The sequence below is a fragment of the Ochotona curzoniae genome, unplaced genomic scaffold, assembly GCF_017591425.1.
Source record: "Ochotona curzoniae isolate NIBS_2020 unplaced genomic scaffold, NIBS_Ocur_1.0 contig_430, whole genome shotgun sequence".
Taxonomy (NCBI): domain Eukaryota; kingdom Metazoa; phylum Chordata; class Mammalia; order Lagomorpha; family Ochotonidae; genus Ochotona; species Ochotona curzoniae.
This window is the reverse complement of record NW_024466219.1, coordinates 9,934,205-9,948,638: the sequence shown is the minus strand read 5'-3', so window position 1 is coordinate 9,948,638 and position 14,434 is coordinate 9,934,205. Positions and strand designations below refer to the sequence as shown.

Below are 14,434 nucleotides of genomic sequence, written 5' to 3'. Positions count from 1 at the left end.
GAACTTTATCTCAAATCATCAAAATATTTACTTCACAGAAGAAACAGATAAAAGCAATTCTTGCTTTAAGAATTTAAGGGTTTTTTCTCAAACTAATACAGAAATCAAAAAGTATTTGTAAAAGAAATTATTGTTGTAATGATTCAGTCATCAAAGAAGCAGACTGATTTCTGCCTCCTCACTGGTTATGCTTTTAATAACAGAATACATAGCAAAGTGGGACCAGACTATTATCATAGCATATCTGCATGTTTTAAGGATGGAGAGGGTAGATTTTGGTAAAGCTTAGTATTAGAAATTCTTAATGAGTGATTAAATCTGTTAATGACTCTATGCATCACAAGATTTGGCACAGCATATCACTTAATGTATGTAAATGCCTATGTGCTTGGAAACTGTTGAGAACATTTACAACTGGGTAGGCAGTGAAAGGCTAAAGAAGTCCATTTCTAACACTATTAAGATCTGCATTTCCTTTAACAATCTAGGTCCTTAGGTTGGTGGTTACCCTAGCTCAGAGCCAATTAGCAAAGCAACATAATTAGTAGTAGGGACTTCAAAAAGTTGGTGTAAAATGGAATTAAAGATAACGGGATTTTGATATAAAACTGTATCTCCTAAGTCCATTTCCATCAGCTTTTTCAGCGTCTGAGCATGGGCATGTGTGAGCCTCTCTGTAAGATAACACTGAGTTTCTAAGCAATGATGGAATGCTTTTAAGATACTTCATCCAGTGAGTAACATAACGTAAAAATGGGGCATCTTTACTAGTGACAAATGAAAGGACCTTAAAGCACTTCGTTTTCTTTATGGTGATCCTTTGCTATTTGTATTGTAAGAACTGCAACTTCCCAAGCACAACTCTTTTATTATTAAAGGGTTGCACACAACTACATATTTCCAATGGAATTTCATACCAAATTTTCTTATTCATAAAAGCTGTAATTCTCAGAAAAATAAACATAAGGGAAGAGAGAAAAATTTAGATATATTGGTGTGAAAGTTATTTCTTTTTGAGTACTGGCAAAAACCGAACTCTTATGGGAAGTAAAACAATTTTTTAAATCCCTTAAGATACAATATTTGATTACCCTGTGAATACTGTATATTTATATGCCAAACACTGTAGACACAGAAAAATCAAATGACCAGTTCCAGGCTCCACAGAACCTTATTAACAAGGCCAGACAAAACTTAAAAAAAAATCACTAGTCAACTACTTAAGATGATTATTCTATTACTCTGTAATTTAGTATAAATCATTTGATCCTTACTGTTGTGCTTATAAGATTTTTATTTATCCTTGCTATAAAAAAATACTAACTTTAACAAAACTCAGGGCATCAATGAAATTACAGTACAAGAGATGTATGCCATTAAATTAAAGCCAGCTTATTTTTGCCTTAACTCTTACTTTATTCTGATTGTCACCACTTCACCTAAACCTTACATTTATAGTGAAAAATGAAATGGCAGGAAGGGCTTAAGAAGTTTAAATTCTCTAAGGCTACTCATTTTAAAGATAATTTCAACATAGTAATTTCTATTTCATCTATAGAGTTTCCATTGTTAATGTTACAATTATGTTTAATTCTGTTTGGTACTATTAACTGTAGAATGAAAACCTTCAGATATATCTCCTACTTTAAAACCTAATGAAATATTTTCCTCATTAGTCACAGATCATCTGAAATGTTCCTTTGTTATAATCACAACATTTACATAATTCTTATAAACATTTACACACTATCACATGTAATTTTTTACATTGTGAAATAAAGACTTAAAATTCTAAGATACACTGAAAAGTAATGTTCCGCAGCAATGGTTAAAAACAAAACTTACCAGCATTTTTATAAACCAGTGCCAGCCTCAGGCCAAGCTAACAGGTCTCCAGTATCCTGTGAAAGAATGCGTTCCATCTAACAAGGAGTGGCAGTTCTCTATAAGACCTGATGATTTCAAGAATACTTTTACTAAGAACATAAGCTGGCATATAACCGATGCCTCTCCTGTCTTTTGGATCATAAAATTTAAAAACCCCACTACGTACGTGAATGAAACCTCTTACCTAAAGAGTGTGCGGCTGTGGTTTTGGAGCTGAAAAACCGGCCAAGACCAAGGTCACCAAGTTTTACCACCCCAGTGGCTGTAATGAACACATTAGCAGGTTTGATATCTGTGAATAAATGAAAGTATCAAGTGAAAGATGCTGCAACCTTACAAATTTAGAGAAAAGAGGTTAAAAACCATTTTGCAGGACAGAGTTTAAAATGTATGTTAAGCATGAATGCTTGGAATTTTGACCAACGATTCTGAGTGACTGTGGTGCATCCTAATCCCTCCGAGCCCTCGGTGCTCTGGCAGTGCTAAGGGTAACAGGATGAACCACCTTGGGAATTTCCACTTAAACACATCTGATTTTCCACTTCCAAATAATCTGCTGTGAAGTTGAAAGCAGGGAACAAGTGTGTGGCGTTTTAAATTTTAGATAAATACTTTAGGAAAGGTATTTATTGGCATATTTACATGTGACATACAAACACGGCTTAACACTATTATGCATATCATTACTTGCTAAGATGGATAGGGGAATTTTAATTGCTTTGACAAACTGCACAGGAAATTTTCACGCCCCCAAATCAATGTATCAATTACGTGGTGTTGTAATCTTAACGTATTCTGCCGAAGCATTTGATTGATAATGTAGAATGTATTCAGAATTAACACTGAAAACTAATAATCTAAAATACATTGTTCATTTGGAGAAAAAAAAAATCTCTTGTTTATGCATGTTCAACTGCTTTCCTGTGTTTTTTCCCAACACTAACTAGTAGGATAAGAGTCAAGAAGACTATAATTCTTACTAAGGAAAAGTAGAGCTTTCCTTGAAAGTGAATCATTTTTGTAAAACTGAACCTTAGAAATGAGACCTGAGAACAGTGACAGCATGCAATATTTAGAAGACACGCATGTGACGCTGCTTCATGACACACACCCGTCCGGCCAGCACTGTAGGTGCCGGGGCAGGCCGCCTTACCTCGGTGCATCACTCTCCGAGAGTGCATGTGTTCCAGGGCACTGCACAGCTGCACAAAGTACTTCCAGACAGTTCTCTCAGGAATCAGCCTCTTTTGTTTCTTAAAATGCTTTTGAAAAAATCAAAAATAACATCTTTGAGAACTAAAAATTTTAAGATTAGACCCTGACAGGGTCCACGTCAGAAAAACACCTAATGTGCACACCCATCGTCAACTACACAGCACATGGTTTTCCATTCAGCAGGAATTCTCTAAATTCTACCTAATATTGTAACTTAACTTTGTGCCTAAGGTTAGCAAAAGCTATGTAACACTATTCCATGTGGTGTCCATCAATGTCACATGTTAAACATCTATGTGAAACAATTTCTTGTCAGAAAATAAAGACATCGATTTCACTGTAAGAAAACAGAGAGGGAGGAGGAAGAAAGGAGGGAGGGAAAAGAAGGGAGGATGGAGGGAGGGAGGAAGAAAGGAGGGAGGGAAAAGAAGGAAAGAAACCTGAAGGCCATTATCTTCATTAAAAAACAATCCTGGCAAAGGGTTTCACTACAGAATTTCCTTTTAATACCACAACACCTTGGTGAGTTAAAATACCACGAATGATAAATGAAATTTAATAAAAGAAATTTAAAAGTTTTAATGAATGTACTGTACAATGCAAATCAAGCTTGCACTTTACTTTGAATGCACAAAACTAAACTCCATGGAAGAAAAACCTTACTGGAAGACTGGTGCAAAATGCTGAGAGCAGCAAGAGACCGGTTAGCAGGGAGCAGGTGCCAGTGCCATAAAGGACAATTCTTAAAATAACTGCACAAGTATGCTCATTTTCCTACAAGAACTTTCCTGGGGATTATACCAGAAATATATTTATTCAAGAGTAAATTTACTAGCTTCAGAGCACTTATAGATAGAGATCTACCTTGTGGAAACTATTTTCAAAACAAAGATGCAATTGATTTCCTACTTAACAATATTTACAAATGACCAACATGGAGAAATATTGCATTTTAAACAGGTTTTCAAAAACTTTTTCTTCCAATTTAAAAAATATGCTTATTAATAAAATGAAAAAGTAAGTATTTAACACATTTTATCTGGAGAAGATATTATTAGGAGGCTGAAGGTTTTTGATTTTTTTCTTTTACTAAGGAAACATGAAGCAGGGGAGAATCCCAAAACCACCACCTGTCAGTTTTCAGACCTGTAGCCAGCTGAGGGCGGGCTGAAAAAACAAAACAAAACAAACAGAAAACACGAAATTTGTTCCCTGCCTCGTACTTAGTATCTATTGTGTCATATGTACTCAGTACACCAAGGAATAAATCTTTAAGGACAAAATAACAAATTTGGTTAACTTAATTGTAAGATACACTATGGAAATGAGCTTATTAGCAAGTTCAGTAACATTACATGCCAAAGAAAAAAAACACCTAGATGATCAGGTTTTTTACAAATCAGGCATTACTAAAACGTTGAAAACTGCCCACAGGATTATTTTAACATGAAATCTTCTTAATTGCAGAGTGTGTCAACATCAGTTTTTACTTGGAGGAGGCAATCCTGGAAAATAATTTCTTTACACATATTTTCTTTCAGACTTGGAAAAACTCCAAATGAAGCCTGTATATGTGCTCTCCCCAGTGACAGATTAGCATATCAGAAGGCTGTTTGATGCCAACAAGGATAGAGAGCAGATTTCTTTTCATTCAAAAATAACTGTGCCATATCATGTAAGTATCAGACCATGAAAGGAAAGACTTATGCTTTCATATAAATTCTGAAATCATCATAATTATTATCTGACCATATCCTCTTTAAATCACATTATTAAGAATAAATCAAATATTTTAAAAAGTGAAAAATGCAAAAAATATTCTCAAATGCATGTTAGGTTAGGTGTTATCAGACTAATGTGGTCTGATGACTTTCATGTGTTTATATTCTTTGAGATTGCCTCTAACAACAAATTAAAGATGGAAACAAAGTCACATGGAAAAACTCTGCCTAGACAGAAGGACCGGGCACGAGCTAAGGGTCTAACTGAGTAACAGAATGTTGAAAAAAAATACTCTGAATTTTATTTTGTTAAAAAATAAATTTGATTATATTGATATTTCCCATTTTTAACGGTCTGTTTAAGCAACTGTGGCTGTTTGGCCAATTTGAGAATTCTTTTCTTCTAACACTTAAACTGAGAAAAGCCTGTTTGTTCTGATGGTGGCACTGTTGGCTATCTCTACAAAAGGATGGACAGCAAGAAGGTAATATAAATTTGAATTATTTTTACTAATGGTAAACTTTACATTAGGAAGAACTAGTATAATACTATAGTGTTAAAACATTCTCTTAAAATTCATGCTAATAAACACGAAATTTTAAAAGTTAATTATCCAGCCTAATATCATCCTTGTTCAAAAATTCCAGTTTCCTCTAAAAAAGTCAGTCCTATGTATACATTTAGCTCTAGATTATAAGAGTCAATATATAAAAATCTAAAACATATTTTCATGTAGTAAGATTTTAGTAAAGTAATAAATAATGCAACCTAAATTTCTAAAGATTAGTATCAATACAAATGAAACGAAAAATAAACATTATATGGTATGACACTATGTTATGAAATAAAATTGCAACTTTTTATACCTCAAAAGTATCTGAAAATTTATGAACAGATTGAAATTAACACTCATATACTTGATCACTTGCACTTATTGTTTTAATCAGAGAAGGCTTATTCTTTTCTCTAGGCAAATTTCTAAATAACATTCATTTTAAAAGAACACTTTCTGTCTCTATCTACATTGCTAAAATAAGCACTGGCTGTTATGCAAATAGAATAGATATGCCAAAAAAAAAAAAGCTAACCAATTTGCATGTGATATACATGTGCACACACCAGCTTTTGCTTAGGTAAAATCTTGTTAACTCACACCTGATTACACACATGTGCATCACCACTTAAGTGACTTAGGTTAATACCAATAAGGCCAACTGGTACAATATGCTTCCATTAAAACATTTTGGGGAAAGAGTCACAGCTTAATAATCACATCTTTAAAAAATATATATCACCAAGTATCCTCCTACAAATAAATGCCCAAACTCAAATCCAAGCCAATGGTGGGCATTGATCATCCAAGTACTGTTTTACAAACATAGCCGGGCAACCTAGGTACTCCTCGCCTTTAAGTTTTGCAATTCTATTCTTTTTCAAGAAACTTCTGGAAGTACTTCAATGATATTAGTCAGCATAAACGTATGAACAGAGAATGAAATAGATATGACCATCTTTTATAAAAAGCATTAATCCCTGGTGTATCAAAACATTGAAGTGTATGGTTTGGTATGCTGATCTGGGCAAGACATCTGGAACCTTACAGTTAGCTTCATGGCTGCACAACCTGTTGATTGCAGGGCCTGATCACCTATTGTTACCATCTGGGAAATTCATGAACAATTTTTAAAGGAGACATGCGATTATGTAGCCTATCTCGAGAACACATACAGAGCATTCTTCAGAAACGTACGATTGTATTTTTTGAAAAACTAAGACCAATGTGATCCTGCTGTGTAAAGCATCTTTTAAAGGGATTTATTTATTTACTTGAAAGGGAAGAATTACAGAGATGAAAAGAGGAAAGGGCAGTCTTTCATCCAATGGTTCACTACCCACACCACCACAAGAGCTGGGGTTGTGCTGATCTGAAGCCAGGTGTCAGGAGCATCCTCCGGGACTTGCAAATGGGTGGAGATGGGTGCAGGGGCCCAAGGACTTAGGCCATCCTTCGCTGCTTTCCCAGGGACATTAGCAGAGAGATGGATGGGAAGTGGAGCAGCCAGGACACAAACTGGGTGGCCACATAGCACGCTGGTGCCTTGAGCGGCTATTTTACATGATATCCCACAGTGCTGGCCTCTGTGTGAGGTATTTTCAAAGAGAATTAAGAAAAATATATATAATTAAATAATGAGAAATAACGAAGTTATATGAGAACACAATTACAGGCACCAGCTGTTCTCCTTCTCTTCCAAGTATCTAACAAGAGGAAGTAACTGATTAGTGTCACATACGAGGAAGCATTTCCTGCTTGGAGTACGGTCAAATGTTTAAACATGTCACTAACACAATCCATATTCATCTTTTAACAGATCTGATTATGAGACCTGACAGTGACTGGTGCTGTGACCTTGAAAAAGCCACATAACTCGGCTGCATCTGTTTCCTCACTTTTCGAGACAGAATTTGGAGATGGGATATGAAATCCTCACCACTTTTGAAACACAGTCTCAATCACAACCAACACATGAACAACCCATGTTTGCCTCATTTACACAACTGAAACCAATGATAGTTTACTGATCGTCCTAATCATCACATTCCACATTGAAACTGAAGCAAAAGGAGGGAAAGGCCCCGAGGTGCCACCGTTATATCACATGTCAGAGCTCCTCATTATAAATGTAACATCGGAAGAGTTAGTACCTTCCAAAACATTTTTTTTTGATAATTAGAATGTATTTCTGTAGGACCATATTTTCACAGCTCATTTCAAAGAATTAATGGAAAAAAAAGAAAGGGTGGTGGGAAAGATAGCTTCTGAAGTTGTAACTCAAAGTTGATGGGTTTTTTATAATGCATTAATCACTCTATGCATGCATGTTATTCTGAAGCTTCTAGGAAGTGCCAACAGAATAAACTACACCAAGATTTGCTATCTGTAACTCTGGGGGAATTACACACACGTGTAAAGCACATCTCAATGGAAATCTTGGTAGGTAATACTAACTTAGCCATGTGTGGATCTTTTCACTCCTGACCCTATGAATGAAACTCAGTTATCTCAAGCTGCTTCAGAAAGTGAGAAGCACAACGGCCCACCAATCCTGGGATCATGGAAAACACCACTGTCATGTTACCAACAGAAGGGAGGAGCACATTTCATCCTAGAGACAACACTAGTGTGAATTAGCAAAGATTTTCCTCAATCAGTAAGGCTTTTGGCCATGGTGGTGGGATGCTATGTTTAAATTATTTAGTAAATAAGAAAAATAAGCTCCAATAAGGTCATGATGTTCTCTCCCTCCCCTGAAAAAGAAAAAGCCTTTAGAAGGCAACTTACTCATAGTATTTAAAGCAACACATTAATAAAAACATGCTGAACTAAAATTACTATAAGACATGATTCTGACTTGCTATCCTGTGAGTACTTCTTAAAGCTTAAAACATGAAAAAATGTTCAGAAATACTTAGCATGTTCTCCCTACTGTGTCACGGTGCTAAAGATAAAGTGACACAAAATAGCAGAGAGTCTTAAGGAAAATTTTGAAGGGAATAAGATAATGGAAGCAGTTGCCTCTTTCATGAACTTTCTATCATATTACAGCAAACAACAGTAAGACAGAAAGACTGGGGGGATTTCAAATAGTTTGTGAGGACAGGGATTCTCTCTACATGGTGGCCATGGGGCCCCTTGAGTCCTCCAGACCCTGTTCCTCTGGAGTACGTGGCTCCAGACCTCACTCCACTGCGGTCCAGCTTCCTGCTTCCACAGGAGGGAGAGGATGACATCCAGTCGCTTGGTCTTGTCACCCAAGGAAGATCTGTATAGTCAGCAGATGACTGCCCATGGTCTCACATGTAAATAGCAAAGAGTGCTTGCTAAGTTATCTTTTAACCGTTCCCAGGTAAACACAGATCACGCTTAATATCACCTTTCAGTTAACACCGATCTATCAACATTCTAAAACCCCTCAACTCTATACTGCTTCACTACAAATTACTTCAGCATCAAAGAAAACCCAAGTGCTATTTGATCAGTATCACTGATTCTGTAAAAACAATTCTGCGAAACACATATTCACATTTAATACAGAGACATAAACGTATGTGGATAGAAATAGGGATATAAACATATTATAGACAGCTGCCTTCTATTCAGTTTCCTGTTTTCAGATAGAACAAATAACCTGCAACTTCAAGACTTCTTAATAGCGTTAGAGTGAAACACAAGACACGTGAGTCTTGGATAAACCCTCTAGTGGACAGCAGATTGCCCCTGAGATCACTGGCGAGCCTCAGGTTGTCTGACACAGACTACAGGCTGCAGCCTGAGGATTCAACAATAAATCTGAGTTATCCAAGATAGATGGTATGCCGGGAAGCCTTCAGTGCTTTATGCACCCAGAGGTCAAGAGGCTAAAAAGGCATTTCCAAGGCAATTCTACTTCTAATACAACATCTCATTTGATTAACTACAAATAAAAAAAAATAAGCCTACAATGTAAAACACACACACAGTAAATAAGTAAAAGTTGTAATATACTGTTTGATGATAACCTGGAGCCTAGTAACTAGCATTTGGACTTCTGCAACACAGAAATTGTGAAGCAATATTTTTAAGAAAATATTAGCTTGTATATTCGAAAGGTAGGTGCATACACACTCAACAAAGATTTTCTATTCAGAGACTCATTCCCAACTGCCCACATTAGTTGGGACTAGGCAAGGCTGTAGCCAGGAGCCCAAACTGGCAAGAACAAATAGCCTTAATTAATTAGTTGCATTAGTGCCAAACTCTTGCAAGAAAATAGATACTTATTTAAATTATATTGTGTATTTTGCCAAAAAACCACAATATTCAATTCCTTCTTTGCCTTTGTGATATGGTGTGAAATTCTTTTACTGGATTTTGCCTTATGACTAATTTAATAAAATCTGTTTTTAAAATATAATATTAAATGTATAAATTATATCTTTAAATTTGTCTCTGATGTTCTAACACACACTTAGAAATAGTTCAATGGGGTATATTTTGAAATATAGCTATGACAGTTTAAAATATATTTTAACAAATTCTGAAAAGCTAAAATAAATCAAAGTTCATCCATTTTTATGATTTGTGTCATTCCTTCTACACTGAAGATCAACGAAGGATATAAGAAAACGAAGCATGCAGTGTCCAATCGAGACCACAACAAAAATGAACAGCCCACCTTAACTGAAATATCTTTTGTAAGAGTCCATGTTCCTTTAACATTCTGATTACAGATAATGAAGAAATACATGATGAAAAATTCTGAATTTCCTTTTATCCTGAAACTCATCTGGGAAGTATTTCATCTGACCACAGCCTCAGGTATTCCTTTGTCACTAATTAGAGAAATACTGAATATTTCAACTATAAATTGCTTAATTATATTTGTCAGCCAGCTCCAAACCAATTAATTATTTACTCATAAAAATCTTTGATGCAATGCTATCCAGAGGTTCATTTCTGGAATACAGACCAGAAGCTATATTTCCTCTTCTACCCAATTAAGCTGAAGACTTGAGAGAGTGAAACATACTGTTGTGATACACAATGATTTACAACATCACTCAGTACAAAGAAAATGAATTATGTTTTGTTATAATTCAAACATTTGCTGCCATCCTTTATCAAGTGTAGGTCACTGTCACATTCCTTAACAAAAGAAACTCAGAAGATCCCACCCCCCATGTAATCTTTTACTAGAAACTGCTTATAGGATTAATCGTGTTGTTTTTCAATCCATGTGAGAATTTCTTAGACCTCTTCCCTGCCACAAAAAACATTTCTGCGTCAAAACACTGTGTCCTCTTCTGCCAGCATTTACTCTCTCCACACTGGACAGAAGACCAGGGAGTCAGCTCTTACAGATCCACTCCTGTTACCTACAGGCCCTCTGGACAGAGAAATGTGACAGAGGTCAAAGAACCAAATTTTAAAAATCCAGGCATTGCGTACCTACTGAGTTCCTTCTATGGGACAGGTACCTCCCCAGAAGCTGATATGGCCTGGTGAGCAAGCTCAACGTGGTCCACATCCCCAGCAGCCAAGTATTAAATATAATAAGATACACAAACATCAATGAAACAATCACACCAATAATTATGTGACTATATTACTAACACTGAAAGAATACTCAAATAATATTAATATCACAAGTGTAGTCTAGGGGTCAAGGACATTCCTATGAAGAACCGAAGGATATACAGAAACGGAGAAGAGCCCGGCAGGCCGACCTAACTGCACATACAAATGCACCAAGAAAGGACAAAGAGAGCACACGCATGCAACGGGCAGGTCAAGGCGCCGCAGCACAGTGGGCTGACTGGGATGGCTAATGTCCACTGGGAGCCCACTCTGTGAAAGGCCTGTCCTAGGCACTGAGGAGGAGAGTCAGCAAACGGATCCAAGCCCCTTCCTCAAGGAGCTGTCTTGTGCATCTCATGTGGGAGTTATACCTGCACTGGGGAACCCTGGGAAGATCCAACACAGGGAAGAGATGTTGACTCTTCTCTCACCCCTCCACTCTCCTCAAGACTGCTGGAGAAACAGTTGAGGACCACAGGCTGGATTGAGTTCAAAAGCTCCCACTTGCAGCCAAGGACAGGTAGGTCACTTCACATGGGAGGGAGAGAAATGGAAATGGAGCTGGAGGGAGATATTTGAAATCATTTAGAAGAAAAAAAAAAAAAAACAAACAGAACTTGGGGTACAGACTGAAAGAAAAAGAAGCATACAACAAGTCTGGGTCCCAGTCAGCACAAGCCTTGAGGCCGGGAGCCTGGGAGAGGGTGCACTACAAAAAAACCCACGGATCTCATTTACAGACACACTGAGCTACAAGGATTCTGAATTAAAACTCAGCTCGATGCTAAAAATTTAAAAGTAACCCAAATTAGCTGAAGAGTTTAGTGACTAACTGAATCCACAACAATGATTGGGATTACCAAAAAAAGTTAAGCACAAAGCAGCAATAACACAAAACAAAGGCCAGGACTGGAACAAACTCTACCCTGAAAGGCCGGGAAGAAGAGAACTACTCAGTTAAAAATAAGCATTCCCTGGGCCTGTGTTGTGGTGGGAAAGGAGAGTCATGGGGGTCATCAGTGAAGCGGGGTAAGTTTTGTATGACGTAAGGAAAGCAGAGACAGAGAACAGAGCAAAGGTATAAATGGAGGAAAGAAAACCCGAGTATTATTAGCCATCATATATTCATACAGATATGTGTAGATATTTGTACATTTCCAAAAATAAGTATGAGTTTCTATATAAACCAAATAAAACAAGTTCATATATGAAAACATACATATAAAAATTATATATAAATATGTAGCTATATAAGTTTTATATGTATAAATTCACCAACCTTCTTAACAATACTACGAAACAGATAGTGTTAGCCCTCATGCATGGCTTTGGGAGCCTGGACTCAGTAATTAAAATTCAGTAGCACATTAAGATCATGCATATATAATCCTTCTATTGTTATCACACACTCCCAATTTACCTTCAGTTGTTCTATTATAAGCACTCATTATGACCCCTAATTGTCCTTTATGTAGCTTACTATAACTGCAGCTATGTATAGTTTTTTTTATGAGTATTATGAAAAATGCCTATCTTTTCCACTGGAAAATGAGTTCCAAGAAGGCATACCCATGTGTGTAGCACATAGTAAATACCTAACAAATAAAACACATAGCTAGTATTTTTAGAAAAGTATACAATGGTGTAACAATTTAAGAGTCATCTGCATTGCCCATAGTTGAAAATGGTCATACCTTATTCCTAAGCAATATTATTCCTACGAATATGTAGAATAGTGTATGTGTAGATACAGCTTCATATACAGAAGGCTTTGTAAGAGAAAACTGAAAACAGTCCTATTAATAAAGCAATAATTACTGTGCTTATACATTTATAAATTTATACCTGTGAACTTTTATATGTAAGGGTGGATGTGTATAGATATACCAAGTAAAATTACTTTAATGCACTTAAGTTAGTTCCTACCTTTGGGTCATGGGAGAAAAATGGAGAAAAGGGAAACAAGTATCTTTCTTTTTAGATTTAAAAATTAAAATGAACACAAACCTTAAATTAAATGGAGAGAAAAGCTGTAACTATGTGTACTAGTAAAATGTACAAATTTACAATAGCCTTTCTATGTCAGATTCTGCTAAACTATTCAATTAATTTCTTCAAATCCAATTTTGTTTAGGTCTAAATCATACTATGAAAAACATACTAAATACAACTAGTGTGAAAGGAATATTTGAATCTCTATAAAGATCTATGCATTACAAACAGTAATCCTGTGGTGGACGACATGAAGATTTGGAGGCAAGAGGGTTGGTCACTCTATCTACTCTTGAATGTAAAATTCCTCATGTTGTATTAATAGGGGTAAGAATTATTTTTATTTGCCTACGATATTCTTGGTTTGTAAGTGTTCTAAGCTCTAGCAAAAAAAGAAAGAAAAATAATCAGGATTTGAAATACTATATCCCTGTGAAACTACTTGGTCAAACTTCCTGTTATGGTGGCTGTTACGCTAGGATTGCCAAAGCAGCCAGAAGCTGGGCAACATGACTTTCAGCCTTTTGAAGGACTCCAGAAGCACCTAGGAAAACTGACCCAGAAAGTCTTACAAACAAACAGGACCAAAACCAAGGATCCCTGCAATGAAGGGCAGCACAGTCACGAGCTTATGCCAGCAAGCCTAAGAGCTTTCTACAGGAGGAGGGCTGCTGCTTCCATTTCTCTAAGGAGCAACCACCATCTCAGTATTCTGAAAGAAGCATTGAGCTCCTACCAAAGCTTGGAACTTAGCAGGCAGTGGATACTAGTTATTCAACTGCTCCCCCACAATGGCCCATGATAGAAACCCCCAAATTTCAGTTAGAAATCTGAATATTATTCCAAGGGTATTCATTAATTCTATAATAGTTTTTCCTAAATCTCTCTTAAACAAAAAAAGAAGTTCCACTTTTTTCTTTCCACTATCATAATCCCATACCCAAAGGGATTATTTTATATTAGTTGCACTCTCCTGAAAAGACCAGTACATTTAATTTGATTATGTCTCGGGCCTGGGGGCATGGCCTAGCAGCTAAAGTCCTCGCCTTGAACGCACCAGGATCCCATATGGGCACAAGTTCTAATCCCAGCTGCTCCACTTCCCATCCAGCTCCCTGCTTGTGGCCCGGGAAAGCAGTCGAGGATGGCCCAAAGCTTTGGGACCCTGCACCCGTGTGGGATACCCGGAAGAAGTTCCTGGATCCTGGCTTTGGATCGGCATAGCATCGGCTGTTGCGCTCACTTGGGGAGTGAATCATCGGACAGAAGATCTTCCTCTCTGTCTCTCCTCCTCTCTGTATATCTGACTTTCCAATAAATAAATAAATCTTTAAAAAAATAAATTTGATATATCTCATCTGGTAGACAGTTATTCTATCAAAGTTTGCAAATATTTCCACTTCCTTTTTAAAAATGATGACTATAAGTTTCATTGTTTATTGATTTGAAAAGACATTGTATTGTTTGTGCTTGGTTGTCTGGACTGATGGAAGGAAGTCT

At 36.6% G+C, this 14,434-nt stretch overlaps 1 protein-coding gene across 2 annotated transcripts in view; it reads right to left on the bottom strand.

Annotated features, from left to right (window-relative positions):
* Positions 1-14,434, bottom strand: part of NEK7 (NIMA related kinase 7) — a 138,803-nt gene that overhangs the window by 29,406 nt on the left and 94,963 nt on the right. For both annotated transcript variants that reach the window (XM_040985409.1, XM_040985410.1), the window contains exons 6-7: positions 3,041-3,149; positions 2,072-2,179 (exon numbers count right to left, since the gene is read on the bottom strand). In XM_040985409.1, coding sequence (XP_040841343.1) covers positions 2,072-2,179; positions 3,041-3,149 — 217 coding nt within the window. The remainder of the gene's footprint in view (positions 1-2,071; positions 2,180-3,040; positions 3,150-14,434) is intronic.